Source organism: Staurois parvus, unplaced genomic scaffold, assembly GCF_062004578.1.
Source record: "Staurois parvus isolate SC_StPar_1 unplaced genomic scaffold, SC_StPar_1.0 ptg000293l, whole genome shotgun sequence".
Lineage (NCBI taxonomy): Eukaryota > Metazoa > Chordata > Amphibia > Anura > Ranidae > Staurois > Staurois parvus.
The window spans coordinates 3,805,001-3,832,120 of NW_028318089.1; the positions used below are offsets into that span (position 1 = coordinate 3,805,001).

At 41.5% G+C, this 27,120-nt stretch overlaps 1 protein-coding gene across 3 annotated transcripts in view; it reads left to right on the forward strand.

The window, feature by feature from the left end:
- The window catches only part of SEC14L1 (SEC14 like lipid binding 1), an 89,781-nt gene that overhangs the window by 42,574 nt on the left and 20,087 nt on the right, over window positions 1-27,120 (forward strand). For all 3 annotated transcript variants that reach the window (XM_089682675.1, XM_089682677.1, XM_089682676.1), the window contains exons 4-8: window positions 18,422-18,571; window positions 21,271-21,402; window positions 22,638-22,766; window positions 22,860-23,091; window positions 24,739-24,848. In XM_089682675.1, the coding sequence (XP_089538801.1) occupies window positions 18,422-18,571; window positions 21,271-21,402; window positions 22,638-22,766; window positions 22,860-23,091; window positions 24,739-24,848 (753 nt within the window). The remainder of the gene's footprint in view (window positions 1-18,421; window positions 18,572-21,270; window positions 21,403-22,637; window positions 22,767-22,859; window positions 23,092-24,738; window positions 24,849-27,120) is intronic.

The window sequence follows — 27,120 nt, forward strand, 5'->3', positions numbered from 1 at the left end:
ACCAAATTGATAGGCTTCCACGTGTCAGGGCTGAGCATTGGGGGGGGGGGGGGGGGGGGGGAGAAAGGACCTGCATGAACCATGGTCTAAAGCTGACTTATCTGGCAAGTGCAAGACACACATAATTGCAGCTCTGTATTCTTCTTTTTTTAATTTATTTATTTGTTTTTTTTTGTTATGTGCAAGCAATGTAAGTATTTGAGTTTTATCAACCTGTTGCAGCTCACATTGGAAAAGGGAGAAACACTTGCACAAGGAGCTAGTCAGTTTTGCTGCAGGTCTCGTGTTATTCATGGGTCAGGCTAGTAGGGGAAGTGGGAGCAGAGAGAAGACCCTATGGGGTTTATTTACTAAAGCTGGAGAGTCCAAAATCAGACTCCCTTCTGCAGAGAAACCAATCAGCTTCCAGGTTTCATTGCCAAAGCTTCATTGAACAAGCTGAGGTTAGAAGCTGATTGGTTTCTATGCAGAAGGGAGTCTGATTTTGGACTCTCCAGGTTTAGTAAATAAACCCCTATCAGTCTTCTGCTTCTCATTTTATTATCCAGTCACAAGCTGTGGTAGGAGGAAAAAAACTTTTAAGTGTTTCCTAAACCCAAAAGCAAACACTTATATATTGCAGCTTACCAAATCTTAGATGCGATGGCTATATTAGGTCTCTTTTTTTGGCTTGCTTTTATTTTCATCTGGTGATCCTGCCAGTTGTTTTTTTTTCAACAGAATAAGCTGTCATGCAGATGTAGCAGCTAGAGGGTTGAGACAAACTATTTTATACTGACAGTGGTGCTTACAATGGTCATATGTAAACAAGAAAAACTCAGCGAGCGCTCAACTATAACAACTGCTAATGCACCAAAAAAAGGAACCACAAATCCCCTCAATCGATAAGTAAAAACGGAAAATCGTGCAGCGCTTAAAAGATATGTACATATAAAGTATACGTATTAGAAATATATACTGTGACGTAATCAACAGGAATCCATATTATTATGCGTTTACATCAAAAACCAATGTGCAATCTTAATGCAAACATGCATTAAGATTGCGCTTCTGCTGAGTTTGCAATCCTACTATTCCTTCGCAACCACCGGATTATTATTACTTCACGCAGGGGTCCTTATGATGCGCACCTGACTTTAGAACTGTTCACCGTTGAGATTGCACTCAGTATATCACCATCTGCATGTATTAATGGGACTTCTTCCCTGCGTGTCCCGGGGCACAGGAATCCATTCAAATAAATGGGCTCTTGTGCCTGTGCAAAACGCGGACAGCAGGAATGCGGATATGTGAACCACGGGTAATACTTATATCCCAAAAGGAATAAAACTATTTACTGTAACTGATTAACAAATGTTAGTTGCAGTTCAGCTTCAATTTGTTTAATTTTTCTAAATCTGCTAGTCCATCCAACACTCCCGTACCCACCTAGACTGACAATTCAGTTGTCCAAAGGTGTCTCTGTTGCTCCATCATCCAGAGGGGAGGCACACTAATACAGGAAGAGTGTAACTGGCCAGATCAAAAGGTGAAAACAGAGGGAGAAAAAAAGAAAACAAATGCAGCCACTACATCTAATCGCTGCACTATATTACATTTTTGTGTTTTTGTTTTAATACTTCTTTAATGACTCTAGAGAAAATAATGTCCTCTGCCCTGCAAGAAAGAGCTGTGCTGTGTGGCAGATCTTTGTTGCACTGGCCATACATGGCTCGAATTTTTGCCAGAAACTATGGAATTGACCGAATATCAAACCATGGGTAGCCCTGTCAGCACCACCCGGCTCAATAAATTTTGAACTGAAAATCAAAGTTGCCGTGCAGAAAATTCTCAGCTGGACAGAGACTGCAGCCCTTCAGCTGCAGTCACAGTTCAGGTATTCTGACAACCGTGAAAGCAGTGGCTGTCAGAATTCAATGGCTGGCAGGGGAGATTCCCTCATTCAAGCTGTTTACCATGGATGAGGAAATCTATTGATCGCACCCATTTAACCCTTGGGGCTGAACAAGAGAAATCTTAACCCGTATGGCTAGCCTTACTTTCAGAACTGGATGGGCTGAAATACAAAACAGCCCCAGAAATGTATTTTATGGCTGTATTTATTTGCAGTTCAGTTCTGAATTATGGTGCTCGTTGTAGTGGTTCAGCATCTACAGGTCCGTGACTTGAATGGATGGTAAGTAAGTGAAAGAAAGGAATAAAGAGAGCGAGATTCTTTATCAGAGATATAAGCCTGTTGGTAAATGGAAGAAGTATTCCATAAAGACCCCACTGCAGTTAGTGAGTAGCAGCAATGCAGGTGGTACAGTATGGATTAAGTTTGAAACACCTTGTTGCTTTACGTAATTTGTAATTGTTATGCACATGGGGGCAGCCATGTTTACAAACTATGTAGACAAGCACTCTTCACAACAGGCACACACCAATGGACGACAATGGAGGCATGTCACCATTCAAAAGGCTGTCTTAGACATTTTTTATGACATTCTCTGTATATGTAATATGATTTGGTACAACTGACGTGTAAAATGGGTTGCATAAACATTCCTTTCAAGCTAAACATTATTATATGATCAACGTGTGGTAATACTAACTTGTTAATGGAAATAAATGAAAGTTTCCCTGAAACTCCAACCTTCTCATGATCTAAGTATGGCTAAGTAGATTAGCCACTAATGTCCGCTAAGGACACAGAAGGTTGTTTGTGTGAATGGTTGTTGGGTAGAATTTTAACTTAATTAACCCAGTTATTTTCCTGTGACTTGTTCCTCCATATCCAAAGTATATGTAGATTTCCATCAATAAGTAAGTGTACCTAAAATTAAAGTGACAATGGTTTTTTTTTCCATAAAACGGATCATAATAAAGCATGCATGTACAGTCAGGTCCATAAATATTGGGACATCAACACAATTCTAACATTTTTGGCTCTATACACCACCACAATGGATTTGAAATGAAATGAACAAGATGTGCTTTAACTGTAGACTGTCAGCTTTAATTTGAGGGTATTCACATCCAAATCAGGTGAACGGTGTAGGAATTACAACAGTTTGCATATGTGCCTCCCACTTGTTAAGGGACCAAAAGTAATGGGACAATTGACTTCTCAGCTGTTCCATGGCCAGGTGTGTGTTATTCCCTCATTATCCCAATTACAATGAGCAGATAAAAGGTCCAGAGTTCAATTCAAGTGTGCTATTTGCATTTGGAATCTGTTGCTGTCAACTCTCAAGATGAGATCCAAAGAGCTGTCACTATCAGTGAAGCAAGCCATCATTAGGCTGAAAAAACAAAACAAACCCATCAGAGAGATAGCAAAAACATTAGGCGTGGCCAAAACAACTGTTTGGAACATTCTTAAAAAGAAGGAACGCACCGGTGAGCTCAGCAACACCAAAAGACCCGGAAGACCACAGAAACCAACTGTGGTGGATGACCAAAGAATTCTTTCCCTGGTGAAGAAAACACCCTTCACAACAGTTGGCCAGATCAAGAACACTCTCCAGGAGGTAGGTGTATGTGTGTCAAAGTCAACAATCAAGAGAAGACTTCACCAGAGTGAATACAGAGGGTTCACCACAAGATGTAAACCATTGGTGAGCCTCAAAAACAGGAAGGCCAGATTAGAGTTTGCCAAACGACATCTAAAAAAGCCTTCACAGTTCTGGAACAACATCCTATGGACAGATGAGACCAAGATCAACTTGTGCCAGAGTGATGGGAAGAGAAGAGTATGGAGAAGGAAAGGAACTGCTCATGATCCCAAGCATACCACCTCATCAGTGAAGCATGGTGGTGGTAGTGTCATGGCGTGGGCATGTATGGCTGCCAATGGAACTGGTTCTCTTGTATTTATTGACGATGTGACTGCTGACAAAAGCAGCAGGATGAATTCTGAAGTGTTTCGGGCAATATTATCTGCTCATATTCAGCCAAATACTTCAGAACTCATTGGACGCCGCTTCACAGTGCAGATGGACAATGACCCAAAACATACTGCAAAGGCAACCAAAGAGTTTTTTAAGGGAAAGAAGTGGAATGTTATGCAATGGCCAAGTCAATCACCTGACCTGAATCCGATTGAGCATGCATTTCACTTGCTGAGGACAAAACTGAAGGGAAAATGCCCCAAGAACAAGCAGGAACTGAAGACAGTTGCAGTAGAAGCCTGGCAGAGCATCACCAGGGATGAAACCCAGCGTCTGGTGATGTCTATGCATTCCAGACTTCAGGCTGTAATTGACTGCAAAGGATTTGCAACCAAGTATTAAAAAGTGAAAGTTTGATTTATGATGATTATTCTGTCCCATTACTTTTGGTCCCTTAACAAGTGGGAGGCACATATGCAAACTGTTGTAATTCCTACACCGTTCACCTGATTTGGATGTAAATACCCTCAAATTAAAGCTGACAGTCTGCAGTTAAAGCACATCTTGTTCATTTCATTTCAAATCCATTGTGGTGGTGTATAGAGCCAAAAATGTTAGAATTGTGTCGATGTCCCAATATTTATGGACCTGACTGTATTAGCTGATTTTTCTATTTCCTCCTCTGATTTTATTTTTGCAGTGGTCCCCCCCTGGCTTTGCTAACATACTCCCTATTCTATATGTTGGCCCTGTGCCATCGGGACCTATCTGTCCGTGTGGTCCTCCTTTTTAGTACAATCGTACATGCAATGTTGCGAAAAGCTGGACACAAAGAACAAAATGCCGGTCATACATGGGTCGAAATTCGACAGATTTTTCGTCCGAAAATCGGAGCTAAGAATAATCAGCCGATTTTTGCTCTGTTAGTGGGTCAATGGCACTGGCTGATTTTCGTGGTTCCTCCTCTTTTCCGTGATCGGGCATGGTGAAAAATTAGTGAAAACCGCCTGAACGATGGTCAAATTGTACGATCATTTTTCCGAAAAGAATATGTGCATGAGCCGTGACCTGGAAGGAACAGAAGTTTCACCTGTTATATGGGATGAATTTTATGCCTTGGTCGGCCGATTTTCAAAATAATTGATGGCACCATTGGATTATCGAGCGAACAATCGTTCAGAATTCGACCCATGTATGGTCTGCATAAGTCACACCTCTCCTCCTCCACAGCGCCAATTGTCAGCAGCTTTGTGTCCCCCTCGCTCTGGCTGTGTGTGCTCTCAGAACCCTGCAAATACAGTTGTAGTACAAAGTGGGGCACACACGTAAAGGAGACTCCTATGGGACTCCATAGGACTCAGTGGCACGGGGAGGGGGGGGGGACATATGGAGCGGGAACTCTGTCAACACAGCCAGGGAACCAAAAGCAAACTAGGAGAATTAAACACAAAAATAGTGAAGCGCTAAAGTGAATCCCTATATACACACACAGTGCATATAACATTAGACGAAAAACATACCTCATAAATAAAATAAATCTGTGGTATAAAATAATAAATAAATCAATAAAAAAATCAATAAAAAATATAGAGAAAAAATCTTTCCTTGCCCTTAAATGTTTCTTCAAATCAATCAGTGATAAAAAATAGAAAATCCATAATAATGCGAATAAACAGTGATACAAAAATAAAATCTGTGTTAATTAATATTCAAAAAAGAATATATATATATAAGTGATAATTCCAATGATATATGTGACAACCTAACAGAATATAAATAAAAATTCATAAATTGTGATTCTCAATCAAATAAACGTGATTAATATTAATTGTGAAAAAACCAAACATTAAACTATTAAATAAATGATCCACTAAATCTTGTGATGTTTAAATATGAAAATGTGTCCACAAATGAACAAAAACAGTCCATGCAATAAGGTGAAAACGACACTCCGTGTTCTTCACTTCTAGTGCTCAAAACAGAAGAAATCCTCCAATGGCAGCAATGCCTGCTCACCTCCCCAACTCAACCCGCAAAGGGCCACAAGGCTATAACTCTCCTCCAGGTAATCCTTTGCTTCCAAGCAGCTCAGTAAGGAATCACAGGACTGTGTCATGGACACAGACAAACAAACAGCTTTCTTCAGAATAACAAAAGCCTTCTCAACTCACCCTAAAATCAAGGGAGTTGCCTTGTTTTTACCCCTCTTACCCTGTCACCCTTGACGATGTACAGAGGTGGAGTGGAGGTCCTGTGATTCCTTACTGAGCTGCTTGGAAGCAAAGGATTACCTGGAGGAGAGTTATAGCCTTGTGGCCCTTTGCGGGTCGAGTTGGGGAGGTGAGCAGGCATTGCTGCCATTGGAGGATTTCTTCTGTTTTGAGCACTAGAAGTGAAGAACACGGAGTGTCGTTTTCACCTTATTGCATGGACTGTTTTTGTTCATTTGTGGACACATTTTCACATTTAAACATCACAAGATTTAGTGAATCATTTATCTAATAGTTTAATGTTTGGTTTTTTCACAATTAATATTAATCACGTTTATTTGATTGAGAATCACAATTTATGAATTTTTATTTATATTCTGTTAGGTTGTCACATATATCATTGGAATTATCACTTATATATATATATTCTTTTTTGAATATTAATTAACACAGATTTTATTTTTGTATCACTGTTTATTCGCATTATTATGGATTTTCTATTTTTTATCACTGATTGATTTGAAGAAACATTTAAGGGCAAGGAAAGATTTTTTTCTCTATATTTTTTCTATATTTTTTATTGATTTTTTTATTGATTTATTTATTATTTTATACCACAGATTTATTTTATTTATGAGGTATGTTTTTCGTCTAATGTTATATGCACTGTGTGTGTATATAGGGATTCACTTTAGCGCTTCACTATTTTTGTGTTTGATACTTTAATACTTATTGATTAAGGCAGAGTGATAGCAGCTGTTAGGATAGGGACTTATCCATATTAAGCGCAGGAGGATATTCCCATTCAAACTAGGAGAATTACATTTATTGCAAAAAACTGAGGGACGTTCAAGTCAAACCGGGGCTTTTGAGTTTATATAATTAAATAACAAATTTCAAGGAGTAGTAACTTTATTTTTCAACATACTCCCCTGCTACAGGCCTAGTGCATTACCATAAAAAATGTTTAATAAGAAATAAAATAGGTGGTGTACTCACAAACGACAATAAAGTCAAGGCACATCATAAAAGAACAGCTGGGTCAACACCGCGCTGAGTAACAGTCCGCAATAGGGAGTGTAGACATCCAATAGGCTGACGCGTTTCGAGGACTAGCCTCTTCCTTAGAGCTGATTTATACACTTATCTCCGCGTTTAACTAATGTCGGGAAGGCTTCGGCATAGAAAAGTTTGTCAGTACGCCTGAACCATCCTAGGACAGCCTACTTCACTTTGTCCTCATTATGTGCATCGTTCCCACAGAAAGCTTCATCTCTTGTGCAATTTCACAACAGATTACGTGATATTCCAGGATCAGGCGTTCCATGCGCTGAATGTTCACAGGTATGACTGCTTTGGGCTGGGAACTAGAATTGTCACTGATGGACGTACGGCCATCTTTGAAACTTTTACACCATTCAAATGTCTTACTGTGGCTTTACGTCTTCTGTGGGTTTTATGCCTAACGTTCACACAAAACTTCACCACATGCTATTCCAGGTACACACTAACACTGTTTTCTGCCATCTTAATTACCGGCCTCTGGACTGGCCCGCCACATGTGTGTTGCCTATCAGTAATGGGACACACTTGCCACTTACTACTGCGTGTAGTACCGCCACACTAGCATCCCGGTATGACTTAAACACCCTTCATAAAACGATGTCACATTTATATTATCTGTTTAATTTAAAAAATAGACATTAATGACACTTTAAAGTGTTGATACTTTTCCCTTTTTGACCTTAAAGATTTTTGTTTTATTCCCCAATTAATAGAGCACTGGAAAACGTACTTTTCATCCAGTTGAGTCTGCTGGAGCTACTGACCTCAAATTCAAGATGGTAGTGCCAGGCAGAAATCTCAGGGCTGTAATGTCATCACTGGGTCTCTGTACTTCTGCAGTCGATGCAGACAGATCACCACTGGCAGGGTGTAGTATTTAGCTTCCAAAGAATATCACAGCACCCTGCTTTAGTACTCCTTACAAGATCCCTCAGTCCTGATGCACACAATGGGCTGGCCCTTTGAGTTATGCAAATATCAAAATTCCTCAAGGGGTGGATGGCCATCTATAAGAGTTGGAGTTCTTAGGCAAGCAGTTTTTGCATATTCATCTCTTAGATTGTAAGCTCCAAGGAGCAGGGCCCTCCTAACCCTCTTGTATTGAACTGTATTGTGTCCCGTTATATTATAAAGCACTGCGCAAACTGTTGGCGCTATATAAATTCTGTATAATAATAAAATCCAGCCCTTTGAAGGCAACCTAATGCTGATGCGGCCCATGATGAAATTGAGTTTGACACCCCTGCTTTAGGGCATCTTTTTAAAAATAGAAACAGGATTTTTTTCCTTAAATTAGCCTTGGAAAACATTAAAGTTAAACTCAAGGCTGAATCATCCCCTTTGTGACAGCAATACAGTTAAAGTCCAACTCTGGGAAATTAAAAATTATCCCTTGCTAGGGGGGGAAAAGTATGTGTTAAATACAAGAAGCATGCATATTCTTGAGTATTGGGGCCACTTACAGTGCCTTGAAAAGTATTCATACCCCTTGAGATTTTGAACATTTTGTCATGTTATAACCAAAAACGTAAATGTATTGGGATTTTGTGTGATAGACCAACACAAAGTGGCACATTTATTTATTTCAGGTACTTCTATAGCGCCGTCAATTTACGCAGTGCTTTGCATATATATTGTACATTCACATCAGTCCCTAACCCTCAAGGGACGTACAATGTAAGGTCCCAAACAAGGTCCCTAACAATCTAAGGTCCCTAACTCACATAAATCCTGTATGATAATAATATTATGTGATAAGCCTCCATGATTTTGAACATTGAATTCCAATGAATGAAAGGAGTGGGCCAGGGGCAGTAAGGCTGGGGAGAAAATGGCTAGATGATGCTGGATGTCCTCCAGTCTGGAACTGAGGTGGGCTGTATCTGCCTTTCTGCAGCCTCTAATGCAGTGGTTCTCAACCTTCCAAATGCCGTGACCCTTTAATACAGTTCCTCATGTTGTGGTGACCCCCAACCATAAAATTATTTACCCAGTAATTATAATTCATGAGTGTCGTTTTACCTCCAATACTGCTGTTTTCTACACAGTAGCTGCTTTTAACAGAGTAGCTGCTTTCTACACAGTAACTGCTCTTTACAAATCGGAAATATGTGTTTTCTGATGGTCTTAGGGGACCCCTGTGAAAGGGTCATTCGAACCCCAAAGGGGTCGCGACCCACAGGTTGAGAACCACTGATCTAATGCATAACTCACAGTGCAATGAAATCAGAGTAAGATATTTCAGTACAAGAGAAGAGCCTGTACAATTGTGCAAGACTAAAGGTAAAGCCGGAGCTCCGCTTTAACTAGAATGGTAAAGTATTAGAATCTGAAGGTTTTTTTTTTTATTGCGGTCTGTGTTCCCGTTGGGATGATTTACATAATAAAAAGAGAAATAATCTGAAATAACACCATTTACTTTGATGTGGTCATCATTGCTTCTATTATGACTTTCAATTTGTACTGAGCTTGCTTTCCTTGCCATAGCAGCGCAACCGCATTCTCTAATGTGACCCCATTCAGTCAAGGAGAATAAGTGCCCAGAGTGACGTGCAGCATAGCCAAGTGAGCAGTGGAAGAGAGGAAAATAAGCTGCATGGGTAATAGAGCTCCGAATAACAGCTTCTGAGCGATACACCAGTCTGTACCGAGCATGATGCCAGAAGGGCCGGGGACAACGTTTGACAGCTCTGTGTGGATGGCAGAAATAACAGCACAGCTTTAGCCAACTCCTAATTTAGCTGAAATAAAAGTAATGAAGTGCTTACCCTGCCTGTTCCTGCATAATTTGTGCCAGTAGAGCACACTGAATTTATTGTGGCTATAGTCTTTCTATTGACACCAAAGGCTTCCTTTTGTGTAGATATTCTCTGGTGTGGTTTTAGGGCATCTTCATATGTGAATTAGGCCTCTGTCTCTCGGGGGCCCACGTCAATGTTCTAAACTGCTCCTGGAAAGGGTGTTGGTTTGGGGCAGAACATCCCTTTGCAGTATCTCTCATAGCAGCGCTGCTCTCTGCAGTCGGCATTGCTAACTCCAGAATTGGTTTGAAGCCTAAATAACTGCTTCTTTTAGGGCACATGTGTCAAACACAAGGCCTGGGGGGCCGAATGCGGCACGCCAGGCCATTTTATGTGGCCCTCACACCCAGGGATTTTTTAGCTGGAAAGTGGCGGAGTGGTGCAGAGGTCAAAGCTGAGAAGGAGAAGTGGAAAAGAGATGTGGACAGCCCTTGAAAGAGAGCTGAACCCTGCACTCTGTGCATAGCACACCCCTAAGCCCTGCACTTTACACAGCACACTTCTCAACTCTGCATTGTGTATGTAGTGCACCCCTAAAGCCCTGCACTCATGGCGGTACTCCTGAACTCCATACATAGTCTTACAGATACAACTGTCCCTCTTAGATTGTAAGCTCCAAGGAGCAGGGCCCTCCTATCCCTCTTGTATTGTTGCTGTATTGTCTCCCATTATATTATAAAGCACTGAGCAAACTGTTGGCGCTATATAAATCATGTATAATAATAAAATCCGGCCCTTTGAAGGCAACCCAAGGCTGATGCGGCCCGTGATGAAATTGAGTTTGACACCCCTGCTTTAGGGCATCTTTTTAAAAACAGAAACAGGATTTTTTTTTCCTAAATTAGCCTTGGGAAACATTAAAGCTAAAGGTAAACTCTAGGCTGAATCAGCCCCTTTGTGACAGCAATACAGTTAAAGTCCAACTCTGGGAAATTAAAAATGTATCCCTTACTAGGGGGGGGAAAATATGTGCATATTCTTAAATATTGGGGCCACTTACAGTGCCTTGAAAAAGTATTCATATCCCTTGAGATTTTGAACATTTTGTCATGTTATAACCAAAAAAGTAAATATATTGTGATTTTGTGTGATAGACCAACACAAAGTGGCAAATTTATTTATTTTCAGGTACTTATAAAACCCAAAACTAGTGGGTTTGTAGAGGAGTTTTTTAGCGTAAAAATGCTCTAATGCTGAAGAAACATGGTAAAACGCTGCTAACTGGAGTTTTTTGGACCTTTTTTTTTTTTTTTTTTTTTTACCCAAAAACGTTTTTTGCCAAAAAAACCCGCTAAATAACGCAAACGTGGGAAAATGCTGCTAAACGCTAAAAAAAAGCTGAAAAACTCACGTTTTTAATGTGACTTTACACAACTAATGTTACCAGCGTTATCAAAAAGTCCCGTGTGCATGAGGACTAATTGTTATCAAAAGGATGATGCAGCCGTAAAGAAGTGAAGTCCTATTTCCTCTATTTTTTTGGTTTCATTTGAATGTTCTTTTGTAAAACTCCACTAAACTTTATTCGTCAGGCATGTACAGATACATTTACGATCGGTTTGTTACTTCAGTGATTTGAGTGTTACTTTGCAAAGGTTGCTATTGTATATTCTAGCCACACCTCAGATGGAACTACACATACCAGTTAAACTAAGGCTCGGTTCACACTGCTACAATCCCACTGTTTTGCGATTTCCAGCGCGACTATGCAGTGCGTCTTGCTTGCAACTTGAGGAGTCCAGGGCACTCAAGTTGCATGAAGGTCGCATCAGAATAGTGCAGGAACCTTTAAAAAACAATTGCTGTGACTTGAGTGGCATTGATTGGAACAGCCACAAATTAATTCAATGGGTTTTCAAGTATCGCAAGTCACATGCAAAGTTGCAGTCGTGTGAACTGGGGCTAAATGAAGAAGTTCTATACACACCAGAAGACTGAGGTTAGCAGTAGCCATGGCAAATAAAGCATTCCTCTAAGCATGTTGAAACCTAAAAACTAAAATGTATTATATTGCATCTTACCATGCTTAAATCCATCCTTAGATGTGTTGGCTGTGTTCCTTTTTTTTTTCTTTTTTTCTTTTTCTGTTCACCTGGTGATCCAGCTAGAAAGAGCGTGTCCAAGGGTGATATGACGTTGACTCACTGTACTGTATCTATTGAAGGAGCAGCATTGTCACCCTAAGAATGGAGTGTTTTAGGACTACAGAACACCACACCCTCTTCTCAATAATTCAAGGGGGAGTGTTCTGTAGTCCACAGAAGAGTTATCCAGGTCTGATTGTGTTTATGATAAGGTTGCTGAGTACACAGCTCTGGATTTCTAGCAGGATCAACCAGTATTTTTTTGTACTTAGCGAACACATATTTCAAAACATTTCTCATGGTATATTTAACAGACTGAAAAGGATGCAACAAAGAGTTTGTTGGGTTTATTTACACTTTAAATGTGTGAGGTCTTTATGGGTCAGCGTATTTGCTGCAGGCGAGGCTGAACTACCTGGTTAAAGGTGAAGTTATATGTTAAATTGTTACAAGTCTGACTTGAGTTCTTTTAACCAGCTGAAACTTGATTGTTGATGTATCCTAAATGCTAGCTCTAAGTTCTGCTCCGTTCAGGTGTACAGGGAGTTCACTTTGAGGCCTATCATTATTGGATAGTACAAAATAAAGATGGTAATTTAAGAATGTGGCAATAAGTGCCAATGTTCTCCTGAGAATGACTTCTTTCATGCTAATGCATTTGCTTCCATATCTTGAATCTGTGAGCAAATACAAGAGTGCAGATTGTAAGTTTTGACTGTCCTCTGTCGCATGCTTGTTGTGCATAATTATTAGGCAAGTGAGTTTTTTGACCAAAACCATTTTTATGCATATTGTCCAACTCCAAGCTGCATAAACTTGAATGCTTATTGTAGTTAAGCATATCAGGTGATGTGTATTTGTGTAATGAGGGAGCGTGTGGCCTAAGGAGATCAACGCCTTATATCAAGGTGTGCATAACTAGGCACCTTCTTTTCCTCAGCCAAAATGGGCCAAAGAAGAGATTTAACTGACTCTGAAAAGTAAAAAATTGTAAAAAGTTCTACATAGGGATGCAGCACCCTTGAAATTGCTAAGATATTGGGGCGTGATCACAGAACCATCAAACGTTTTGTTGCCAATAGTCAACAGGGTTGCAATTAATGTGTTGTTAAAACTGATGATTTGGTCAAAAAACTCACTTGCCTAATAATTGTGCACCTTGAGGCCTTATTCTTGCCACTGACATCAACAGTGGGGCACTATTCCTCCCACTGACGCCAGGGATGGGGCACTATTCCTCCCACTGACGCCAGTGATGGGGCACTATTCCTCCCACTGACGCCAGTGATGGGGCACTATTCCTCCCACTGACGCCAGTGATGGGGCACTATTCCTCCCACTGACGCCAGTGATGGGGCACTATTCCTCCCACTGACGCCAGGGATGGGGCACTATTCCTCCCACTGACGCCAGTGATAGGGCACTTTTCCTCCCACTGACGCCAGTGATAGGGCACTATTCCTCCCACTGACGCCAGTGATAGGGCACTATTCCTCCCACTGACGCCAGTGATGGGGCACTATTCCTCCCACTGACGCCAGTGATGGGGCACTATTCCTCCCACTGATGCCAATGATGGGGCACTATTCCACCCACTGACGCCAGTGATAGGGCACTATTCCTCCCACTGACAGCAGTGATAGGGCACTACTCCTGCCACTGACTCCAGTGATAGGGCACTATTCCTCCCACTGAAAGCAGTGATAGGGCACTATTCCTCCCACTGAAAGCAGTGATAGGGCACTATTCCTCCCACTGACTCCAGTGATAGGGCACTATTCCTCCCACTGAAAGCAGTGATAGGGCACTATTCCTCCCACTGAAACCAGTGATAGGGCACTATTCTTCCCACTGAAACCAGTGATAGGGCACTATTCCTCCCACTGACGCTAGTGATAGGGCACTATTCCTCCCACTGACGCTAGTGATAGGGCACTATTCCTCCCACTGGCGCCAGTGATAGGGCACTATTCCTCCCACTGACGCCAGTGATAGGGCACTATTCTTACCACTGAAAGCAGTGATAGGGCACTATTCCTCTTACTGACACCAGCAGTGAGGCATAATTCCTTCCAATGACAACAAAAATGGGGTACTATTCCTCTCACTGACACCAATTATTTCTCCCCCTATTACCAAAGATCGGGCATTGTTTACTCCTCCTGGGCGCAGTCCAGCCTCCCTAAAGTCTGAAGGACAGTAAACTAGCCCTGGCTTTGGAATTTTTGGAGACCCTTGCTTTGGAGACACCAGTTCTCTTTATAGTTTATGTAAAGGTAAGTCCCTCTGAAATATTTTTATTTCTGTCCATTAGTGGTGCACCGAAATTAAAATTCTGATGCCGAAAATGAAAATTCACGATGCACTTTGGGAAGATTTTCTCTGCTTACTGTTGCCTCTCCAAGACAGAAAGTGAAGGAAAATTTCCCAGTAGGACACAGCAGAAAAGTAACACAATATGGGGTTTTAACCCTTCCCTACGCTATCCAAAAAACAAAAATGTTTGACAATCCATACACTTTAACTGCTTGATCACCCCGTATGAGCATTTCTTTGTCTCAGAGATAGAAGGTTTGGCACCCTGAAAAGGATTGTTTTCCACGGAAAGGCTTTTAGTTTTTCTTCCATAATGTGATCTTGTGGGTGTTTTAGAAGCACATAATGCTTACTAGAGTTCTTAGAATTATCTTAAAGGGAAAATAATGGATGTGAAAATTGCTGGAAGGGCATACCTCATCGAATATATTTCTTATGTGATCAGCAATGTTTATCACACTGAATTCCCTGTGATTACTCTGCATGCCAAAGTAGCACAGCTGTTTTCTCTGCTTTGACCCCATTTAGTCAAGGAGAATAAAGGCCCGGAGTGACATGCAGCATAGCCAAGTGAGCAGTGGAAGGAAGGAATGGGCTGCATGGGTAATAGTCCCCCCCAGAATAACGTCTGCTGACTGATACACCAGCAAGTCTGTACTGAACACAATGCCAGAGGGGCCAGTGACAGCATTTGACAGCTCTGTGAGGATGGCAGAAATAACAGCACAGCTTTAGCTGAAATAAAATAATGAACTGCTTACATTGCTTGTTCCCTGCTAAGATATACCAGTAGAGCTTACTGAATTTAATACATTTATACCCTGTAATAAACAAAATAATACCCTTCTTGTTAGCTCTGCTGTACCCCAACACCTGCAATAGTCTTATCTGAGGTGGTTATAGGGCATCTCACAATGTCTTATGAAAACGCAGAACAAGTCTTAGCCTAGGTTCACATACATGCAATCCCGCACTGTTAGGCAAAACACACTGCTATATAGCAGACTTGCAGGGCTCCATTGATTCTTAATGGAACCCTCATGCACCTGAATATGCAGTCCATTTTTCAGATGTGGGAAATTGCATTGTGCAAATGCACTATGTGATTTCCCTGCGGCTGTGATTTCAAGAAGGTGCAGGGACCCTTTTCCTGCGTTTCCAGCAGGTACAGCAGCCCATTCAAATGTTGTGTTATGTATATAACCCTCTTTTCTGTTATCAATAAACCTTTGTTTGGTACCAGAAAACTGTGGCTCCCTCCATAGATACCCTGGCTGAAAACCATGGCTCCCTCCATAGATACCCTGGCTGAAAACCATGGCTCCCTCCATAGATACCCTGGCTGAAAACCATGGCTCCCTCCATAGATACCCTGGCTGAAACCCATGGCTCCCTCCATAGATATCCTGGCTGAAAACAATGGCTCCCTCCATAGATACCCTGGCTGAAAACCATGGCTCCCTCCATAGATACCCTGGCTGAAAACCATGGCTCCCTCCATAGATACCCTGGCTGAAACCCATGGCTCCCTCCATAGATACCCTGGCTGAAAACCATGGCTCCCTCCATAAGATACCCTGGCTGAAACCCATGGCTCCCTCCATAGATATCCTGGCTGAAAACAATGGCTCCTGCCATAAGATACCCTGGCTCCCTCCATAAGATACCCTGGCTGAAAACCATGGCTCCCTCCATAAGATACCCTGGCTGAAAACCATGGCTCCCTCCATAAGATACCCTGGCTGAAAACCATGGCTCCCTCCATAAGATACCCTGGCTGAAAACCATGGCTCCCTCCATAAGATACCCTGGCTGAAAACCATGGCTCCCTCCATAAGATACCCTGGCTGAAAACCATGCCTCCCTCCATAAGATACCCTGGCTGAAAACCATGCCTCCCTCCATAAGATACCCCGGCTGAAAACCATGCCTCCCTCCATAAGATACCCCGGCTGAAAACCATGCCTCCCTCCATAAGATACCCCGGCTGAAAACCATGCCTTCCTCCATAAGATACCCCGGCTGAAAACCATGCCTCCCTCCATAAGATACCCCGGCTGAAAACCATGCCTCCCTCCATAGGATACCCCGGCTGAAAACCATGCCTCCCTCCATAGGATACCCCGGCTGAAAACCATGCCTCCCTCCATAGGATACCCCGGCTGAAAACCATGGCTCCCTCCATAGGATACCCCGGCTGAAAACCATGGCTCCCTCCATAGGATACCCCGGCTGAAAACCATGGCTCCCTCCATAGGATACCCCGGCTGAAAACCATGGCTCCCTCCATAGGATACCCCGGCTGAAAACCATGGCTCCCTCCATAAGATACCCCGGCTGAAAACCATGGCTCCCTCCATAAGATACCCCGGCTGAAAACCATGGCTCCCTCCATAAGATACCCCGGCTGAAAACCATGGCTCCCTCCATAAGATACCCCGGCTGAAAACCATGGCTCCCTCCATAAGATACCCCGGCTGAAAACCATGGCTCCCTCCATAACATACCCCGGCTGAAAACCATGGCTCCCTCCATAAGATACCCCGGCTGAAAACCATGGCTCCCTCCATAAGATACCCCGGCTGAAAACCATGGCTCCCTCCATAAGATACCCCGGCTGAAAACCATGGCTCCCTCCATAAGATACCCTGGCTCCCACCATAAGATACCATGGCTGAAGGAAAACCAAGGCTCCCGCCATAAGATACCTTGGAGCCACCAGATCTGAGTACTAATAAACAGCATTGTATTACATTTTTGTTCTTGGGTTTAGTTACTCCTTATCAGAAACTTTTCCCTGAGTGCAATATGAATGCTGCCATTGCAGATTTCTTATTCTGGAAATGCTAGTTAAAAGGATGTGGTGTTTACCTCCTCCTTTTCTTACTTTATATCACTATTCCAGAATATGTATTCAGTATAACCTGTTTCAGATCAGTGACTTGAATTATGAAATTAGTAGGCCAGCATGACAGCCGAGAAACCGGCATTTTGATTAGTAATTCAGCTATGGCAGCCCCCATATTTCTCATAGGCAATGTTTTTGGGTTTGGATTTGGTTTTAGATAATCAATGTACTAATAGCACAATTCAGTTATCTGGTAGTATCAAAAAGTCAATGAAATGCTCCAGGAAGATCTTGCTAGATTAAGTGGGTGCAATCCTGAGTCATAGTTCTGTTCGGTTATAAGGACAGGTAAGATGAAGAGGATAGAATAGAAGAGGGTGGATGTGTTGGGCTCTTAGATTGGTTGGTTTATGTGGTGGCTGTAAAGCAATGTTGAGATATGCAGTAGGAACCCTAAGGACTTGTAGCTTGTAGAAGAGCAGTGTGAATAGTAAGTTTTTATAAAACTTTCAGCAAGCTTTTGATCCTAATGAGAGTGCAGCTTGTCAGTTTAAACACTTTGCCAGCAGCTTGTTTAAAGTGACAGCCAGCACTCCCATTAAAATCTCAACATTTACAAACTGGAGCTGTGTGGTATTTTAAAAGCTTGCTGAAAGCTCTGCAAATGCTTTGTGAAAGCTTGCTGTTTACACTGCTCCTATACAAGGTGACGCATGTGTGAAACAGACATTTACAAAAATACAATTTGGCTATGTTTACATGGCTTTAAACTCACACATTATGGTTGTAAGCGAGCAACCCTTTCAGCCTGAGAGCACCATTTGACTACGTGTGATGGTGTGCAACTTTGCCATTTATACAGTCAGTAATGATTGCAGACAAAGAAGTGTAGAAGTCTGGTTTCTTCTTTCTTATACTATTGTATGTACAGAAGTAGTCATGTCTATTTATGGCTTAGAGAAGGAATTAAATGTTCTCTGAATTTCTGTCACAGAAGTCATGTGCTAATCATCGGTATCGGTAGCTTTTCACATGCTTCGAAAAACCTTTTTGCACTTTTGCAATTAAAATTATTTTGTGTATTTGTGTTTTTCAAGAATTGCTGTAACTAGACATAAAGTTTGTAAAGCAGCAATTTTTTGAAGGATTAGCACTATTCCCAAATATAATATTAGTCCATAACTTTCTCAGTAAATAAAGTAATGTCATTGCTTCTCTTTCTCAGGCCTATGAGCGTCGTTTTCCCACGTGTCATCTCATCCCCATGTTCGTGGGCAGCGATATCATGAGTGAGTTCCTCAGTGAGGATGGAGCAGTGCATGTAGTGGAGAGACGGTGCAAACTGGATGTAGATGCTCCCCGGCTGCTTAAAAAGGTGAGGCCTCCCTGCTAAAATAATCATGAATGTTCACTGAAGTAAATCTGATTAGAATGGAAATTTAGGCAGACCATAGATTATGCAATTTTCTTTTCTTCTGTGATGGGTGGAAGGAAAGAAAATCACTTGATTCCCCCCATCTACACAGCCATTGCTGAAGGGGGAATCCCTCTTGTAGCGCTATTATGTACTGCTAGCAGGGAGCCTTCCTTGCCCGCAAAACACAATGATTACTGCTAGCGGCTATAGCCACTGGTAGTAATCGCTTGTAAAGAATCCAACAGCCAATCAATGGATCGTCTTTGGTACAACCAACTGCTGAACCGGCCAAGATTCAGTTTAATCTATGGTCAGCTTTAGTGACTGTCACATGGGGAGGGGGTGGCCGGGAAGGAGCCCATAGGTTCTCTGCAGGTAAATACTATTGTCCTTCTATGAATAGCCTCTGCAGTTTGATGATCTGCTTTTCAGGACTAATTAAAATACACAAATGTGGGCTTCTAGTTCGCGCTGTCAACAAGCAAGCAGGTATTTCTAAACTGTAATATTAGGGAGCACCCAGTGTCCTCAAAGTGGTTGTAAACACTTACATATACCCACTGAAGTAACTGGCCCCATACAACTGATACATAGAGATGAAAGAAATCCTCCTACATAAGTTGTACCTATTTATCTACACCTGTTTGCCCCCTAAATCTGTTCAAAGTGCAGAATTTACACAGAATCTGTCAGCTCTTAAAAGCAGTGTGTGGGGCGCTGAAGTTACACTCAGCTGATTGACAGGAAGGGACCACACACACCTACCTACACACACCTACCTTTCAGGAACAGAGCTGAGGCTGTCAATACCAGTCTGTGCCTCCCCTGTCACCATTTTTCTCTTGGTGTCAGAAAATCTCATCAGAAGCGATTGATGATAGCAGAGAAAGGAAGCAGCAGACAGAAAATTTTATTTTGTATGATGGATTGAGGCCATAAAGGGATACGCTTTGTTCGTATTTCATGTCTGAGGTTTACAACCAATGAAATTTTTTTTAAAAATAAAAACATGGTGTAAATGATCACTTTAAAAACATTTAAATAAAAAAAAACAAAATTTACCGAAAGCTTTTCTAATTTCCCTTAAAGGAAATCTTTGAATTGCTAAGTAGGAAGAGGCGATTCATAAGAGTAAACTTGTCTACTTCCTCCATCTGGTTTTCTTTGGAAGTTGAGGAAACGCATCATGCCTTTCTTTTGTAGGCCACCAGTGTTTGAGTTTTTTGCATAGTTGGATTGCAGAATGTGTGTTTGTTGTTTGTACAGATATGAATATAAAACCTGAGTTTTTAAACTTTCTCCCACAAATATAGGCATAGACAAACCTTATCTACAAACGCCTTTGAGTTATCATAAGAATAAATTTAAAAAATCAAACGCATATATAAGAATTTATATAACTACGGCTTTCTTGATTGATCAATGTGACCATTCAAAGTCATTGATGGGAAAAGTATGTGAACCAACTTAGAGGATATTGGAACTTCCTCTGGTGGCAGTTACTTTAGTGAAAGGCTTTAGTAGCTTGAGATCAACATGTGCAGTGATTAGGTATGAAGTCCCATTCCTATACATAAACTGGGATGTCTTGCTTTAACTAACTACTTTTACTACATCCCAGCATTTATATGGAATTGAGGACAGGACTCCTACTTGCCCATTGTGGAGATTTTTTTTAAACACAAAAAGGGATATGGATAGTGAAGATTTAAAGAACACTAACGTCAGATATAAATATTCCACAGCAGCCAGCTGAGGGGTTCCCTCTTTTATAGCATCCAAAGTAAAGAATATGTAGTCTGTCCACAACACTATAAATAGTGTTTAACTATTCTGTTTGCCACCTTCTCTTCTTTTGCCATGCTGTATGAACTGTCTTCTCAGCGTTCGATCATAGACCCTGGCATTTTGCTATATGACTTTATAATACAACTTAAAGGAAATTTACAGTTGGGAAAAAATATTAAATGCACATATTTTTGCAGGAAAAAAAGGTAATTTTTTTATTTTTTTCCTAAGGAGCCTGGAAAGCATTGCACCCCTGAATAGTGAATCAGGGGTGCAGTGTCAAACTTCTGCAGACAAGCCCTGCAGCTATAAGCCTGTACCTTCCTATGGACTGACTGTTTGCAAGCTTGCAGGGCTTGTGAATGAACTACGAGGCCACTCATCAACGACACTGCAGTTCATTCAAGACTAGAAGTTGTCATCCAATTCACAGGAAAACTGTGAATGATTGACTCGGCCGTTTGACGGAGCCCTGAATGGCCAAGCTGGCTTTTAATTGTGACAGCGGGTGTGGGGGAAGTGTCCCCAGTCCGCTGTCACACTGAGAGTGGCATGGGGGGAGAGGCTGCAGTATCTTGAACATGTTACACGTGGTTGGAACATGTAACATGTTCCAGAAGGTGAATTTATCCTTTAATGTGATTGGTGCCTCGCAAGAGACCTACACCATCACATTAGCTCTTTGTAAAACCATTGATGAGCAAACTAATTGGGATTTTTTCTTGAGTATTGTCTCTTTTTTTTTTTTCTGCAGGTTCCTCACTATCAGAGCAGAGGAATGCTGATTGTAGCTTATTGTCCCAGAAAATGTAGAAATCCATATGATGCATGTATATATGATTGTATGCATATTTGTTTCTGTTTTCTAGATTGCAGGAGTAGACTATGTCTACTTCATCCAAAAAAATTCCTTGAACAGACGAGAACGGACTCTGCAAATAGAAGCTTATAATGAAACGTTTGCCAGTCGTATTGTGGTCCATGAGTATTGCTGTTACACTGTAAGCTTTTACGTCTCATTTATACAGTTGATTGGTCAATAGGCACCAATACAGAGTTCAGATATAAACCTGTTTAGAAGTGATATCACTGCAATTTAGTTTTGCGAAATTGGAATGATTTGCAGCAGTCTGCCCAAAACCCAAAAATGAGAAGTGAGCCTGTTTATTGATAGAAGTCAGAGATGTAGATACATACTTTTTTTTTAACACCGTGCTTCTCCCTGGTTAAGTGGTTGGACTTTTGGTTCCTTTTAGCTGACTTCACTGTATCCTGTCTGGTTATATTACTATATATTTGAGTTCCCTTTCCAAAAATACTATGCTGGCACTCTTGCTTTAGTTATGCTGGCCCTCTTGCTTTAGTTCTTAGAATCTCTGACCTAGAGCATGTTTTATCACAAGGACTTCTAGCTTTCTCTGCCTTACCTAATCTTCATACTTGTTTAGGTCAGTGACTCTGAAAGCACAACAGCCATTGGTAAATAGAAGAGCCAGTTGATTAGCATTTTTAGAAGTGGATTCTCATTGGCAGCACCTCCTGTCTTTCTCATGATAGCTGTGTGGTCATGGACACCAAACCATTTGCACACTAGCAACCTTCCCATCTTTAGATATAAAGACCTGTTTAATGAGCGATATATACAGGGATCTGGCATTGGAGAATATATTGAAATGTTTTTGTTTAGGCTCACGTTTAAAATGACCTTGTCTCTGAGAAAAGAAGAAAAATTTAATGAAAAGCTCCTGTAAAAGAAGAAGCTTTATACCTATCTGTCCTAGCACTCGCTCGCAGAATCTTCACTTTTGCCAAGAAGATCGACCCAAAGGATTTTCACATACAACACACTTCCAGGAGTGTCAGACACCTGGGCCCCCTTCTCAGTTTGTGGTTTCTCTTGCCGGACCATATGTCACTACAGCTGCTTAGGGGCCATTAGGAGGAAACGTGGAGTACAGCAGGGGCCATTGAGAGATCACATGGAGTACGGCAGGGGATACTGGTGAATTGGATGTAGATATCCAGGCTGCTTTGAATGGCAACGAAGCAAAAACTCTGTAAACAGACTCTAAGACAGATAGATGTGAGAAGTACTTTCTAGTAAATTTTTAGTTGTTTTTTTTTTTCAGGGATTGGTTTGATTTAACATGGAAGCAATTTACAGCTTGCTTGGATATGGTTGACAAGTGGAACTATAAAGCATTGTTGGTAAAAATAAAATCCCTTTTCATTCCAGGTACATCCCGACAATGAAGAATGGACGTGCTTTGAGCAATCCGCAAGCTTGGACATCAAGTCATTCTTTGGATTTGAAAGCACAGTGGAAAAGATTGCCATGAAGCAGTATACCAGCAATATAAAGAAGGTATATATTGCCTATTTTACAGTGAAAATGCTCTGAAGATATTTTTCATTCTGTTGGTCTGTAATTTTTCTTTCTTTTTTTTTTTTGTTTCAGGGTAAAGAAATAATTGAGTATTACTTGAAGCAAATGGAGGAGGAAGGCCTAACACACCTGCCTCGATGGACTCCTACCACCAAGCAGCAGGAGTGTCTAACCTCTACCTCAGACCATTCCACATCTCCTGCCCTGAACATACCAACTGTAAATTCTACTGATGGACACAACAGCAGGGATAGTCATCCTACTTCATCCAGTCCTCCTGAGCCTCTCAGCAGCACTCCTGATGGTATGTTCCTGATATCTCAAATCAAGTGTAGTACAGGGACAGATAAGCAAATCTCATCTAAATACAGAAGGGATATTGCTGTAATTAAGACCCACCGCTGCTGTTCTTTCCTTGTTCAGCATGACTGGTCTTGTATCCACCTCCTCCTCCCTTAATTTCTGGCAGGAAGCCTGTAGCGGGTGGGGCCTATTGGGTCTCTCCCACAATTTGCTCTCGGTGCAGACTGTGCTGCACAGTGATAATATCTCTACTTCTTTTACAGAGTAATATCTGGGTTTGTGTAGGCATTTGGTGCACACAGTGTTTTTTTTCCTTTATTATATTCAGTAATAAGACATAGTATTATGAAACTCCAAGCAGGAAGAAGGCACTGCTGTGTGATGTTTTCCCGACACACACAGACATGCCTATCTGCTATGGGAAACAGTGAGAATCATGTGACTGCAAGTAAACGCATTTAAGGTATTGTGGGGTTTTTTCGGGGATTTTTTTTTTTTTTTTTTAATAAATACAGTTTAACCACTTGCCCTCCAGAGGATTTACCCCCCCCCCCCCTTCCTGACCAGGCCATTTTTTGCGATACGGCACTGTGTTATTTTAACTGACTGTTGCGCAGTCATTCAACACTGCACCCAAATGAAATTTATGTCCTTTATTCCCACAAATAGAGCTTTTTTAAGGTGGTATTTGATCACATGTGTGTTTTTTAATTTTTGTGCTATAAATAAAAAAGACTGCCAATTTAAAAAAAAAACAATATTTTTGCTTTTTTGCTATAAAACATATCCAGTAAAAAAATTAAAAAAATCAAATTTAGTCATAAATGTAGGCCAAAATGTATTCTGCTACATGTAAATAATTTGGTTTGTGTGAAAGTTATAGCATCTACAAATGGTGGTATATATATATATATATATACTGGATCTTTTTAATTTATTTGTTTTATACTAGTAATGGCGGTGATCAGTGACTCATAGCGGGACTGCGGCAGGTATTCTGACACTGGGGGGGAACTAACGGTCACTGACATCCCCAGTGACACTAATACAGTAATCAATGCTAATAAAACTGACGACACTGTTTTACTGTGTGTTGTGCTTTACTGTGTAAGCACGCTGCTTTGTATTGCTCTGCTACACAGAGCAATACAAAGCAGCATGCTGTAGCTGACGGGGGAGATCTGTATTGTTTTTCTACAGACCTCTTCCCAGTCAGTGATACTCTGTGATCTCCGGGTGCCAGCGGGGAGTCACCGCCCAGGACCTGGTGATCGACAGCTGTAGCCGCCAATGGCAGCATGGGTATTTGCTCACACACGCCCCCTACCTGGAAATACAAAATCACCGCCCTGCAGTAGTAGTTCTGCTATAGGGCGTTCGGGAAGCGGTTAAGTTGTAAAATGATGTAAAAGTTGCCTATGATAGCGGGGTTACAGATACTTTACAGATTGCCACACTAAAAAAAAATAATGCTTGGCTTTCCCTAATAAAAAGTCCCACATGTTTTGCAGACCATGTCATGGATAGATTCCATTCATGGCCAGCATTAAGGATTTAACTCTTTTTAACAGTTGATTCTAGTTAGGCAGCACTATCTGTGCTGGCCAGTTTCCCAGCATTTTTGGGTTAATTTCTTTTTGTTTTACAGACAAGCTGGAGGCAGATTATATTAAACGTTACCTGGGAGACCTCACACCTCTGCAGGAGAGCTGCCTTATCCGCCTGCGACAGTGGCTGCAGGAAACCCACAAAGGCAAAGTAAGTTCTGCCTATTCCTAAGATGTATTCAAGCTTTGGGTTCTTGGGTGGAGTTTATTGATAAGGGACCAAATGTCCAGATCGCCAGATTCATACTGTATTCCCTGGTTTCTAAAGAACATCTTTGTAATTTGCTGACGTATTTTGCCCCTTAAAAATTTTTTTTTTAATGTTTTTGTGTGAAATTATGTTCTATAACAAATTATCATGTATAAAAAGGGGCAGTTTTTCATATTCTCAGCAAAGATTTGCCCATTTTACTTTTGTCATGATATACCAGCAGCTCTACTGGTTTTCTTAAGGGATTTTCATACTCAGTGTCACAAATTCACCACCACCATCCTTTGCATTTACTATCAAAAGCTGCAACCAGCTACTTACCATGCAGTTCTGCTTGGACTGAGCAGTTAAAGTAGTATAAGTATTTCAAGCCTTTCTTTCTTTTTATTTTGATGGTTATGTCTTACAGCTAGTAAAAACTTTAAATTCAGTATCTCAGAAAATTTGAATATTGTGAAAAAGTTCAATATTGTAGACTCATGGTGTCACATTCTAATCAACTGATTAATTCAAAACACCTGTAAAGGTTTCTGAGCCTTTAAATGGTCTCTCAGTCTGGTTCAGTAGATTACACAGTCACGGGGAAGACTAACTGCTTGACTGCTGTTGTCCAGAAGACAGTCACAGTCAGCCTCCACTAGGAGGGTAAGTCACAAAAGGTCATTACTAAAGAAGCTGGCAGTTCACAGAGTGCTGTATCCAAGAATATTAATGGGAAGTTGAGTGGAAGGAAAACGTGGTAGAAAAAGGTGTATAAGCAACAGGGATAACCGCAGCCTTGAGAGGATTGTGAAGGCCATTCAAAAATTTGGGGAAGATTCACAAGGAGTGGACTATGGCTGGTGTCATTGCTTCAAGAGCCGCCACACACAGACGTATCCAGGACCTGGGCTACAACTGTTGCATTCCTTGTGTCAAGCCCACTCCTGAACCAGAAACAACGTCAGAAGCGTCTTTTCTGGGCTAAGGAGAAACAGAACTGGACTGTTGCTCAGTGGTCCAAAGTCCTCTTTTCAGACGAAAGTAAATTTTGCATTTCATTTGGAAATCAAGGTCTCAGAGTCTGGAGGAAGAATGGAGAGGCACAGAATCTGTCAGGGCTCCGGGTATGACCAAAGGTGTGTGGACTGAAACAGGGAAATGCAGGCTTCAGGTATAGAGTAAACAAGACAATTTATTAAAGACTAAACAACACAAACGCAGTGCAAGGTAAACATAACACAGTGCAAACAACCCAACCTCCAACAGATAACCATATATACAAATCAAACGTAGTCGGGCAGGCCGGGTCGGTAGCAAACGGTCAAACGGTACCAGGAGCGAGCGGTAGAGTGGTCAGGAATAGCCGAGGTCAGGACAGGCGGAGTTCGTTCAGAGTCAGGATCAAAGCAGAGTCAGGATCAGGCAGGAAGCAGACAGGATGCAGGTACAGGGGCTCATGGGAAACATACACCAAGGCACTGATCACAGGCCTGGTCCTGCTTAAATACACCTCCTGCAATCAGCCTCAGGTGATGGCCACTACATTGCTGGTCCATGTTGGAGATATGTAGCAGCAGAGAACATGGGCATATGATAAATTGGGTCTGTGGACCAATATGACAGCAATTCATTCTTTTTTGTAATGCCCATGTTGAATGTAAGTCCCAAAAGAGTTTTAAATTCAGAAACCGTGATAGGTTTCCATGCAAATTGTCTTGCAAGAGCTGAAATTGGGTGGGCAACTATGTATTGCTGTGTGTATAAATTGCCTTTGCCCACAATCAATTGGTACAAATCTTCCGTGAACAACAGCAGAGGGCCTAAACGCTAGTGCTGGCAGCGAACGGGGCCAATCTGATAACTCTGCGTTTTTGGGGACACTATACGAAGGAAGCACTAGTATAGTTCTGTTTGTGATCAATATATTGATTTGTACAAACACTATACTATTAATGGCAGTGATCAGAGACCTATAGTGTGTGGGCAATCTAACGCTAGCTGACCCTGGCTGGGAGGGGCGCTAACTCCTGACATTACGTGATGTTGCTAGTGACAGGAATACAGTGATCAATGAAAAATTCTATATACTGACACTGTACTAATAGCACTGGCTGGGTGACGAGGCGATCAAAGGGTTAAATGTGCTAATCAACCATGTGTGTGTAAAATGTAGTGCTTTTGCTCTGTGCCGTACTCTTTCTACTCTCCCTGGATCAACCAGGGGGCAGCT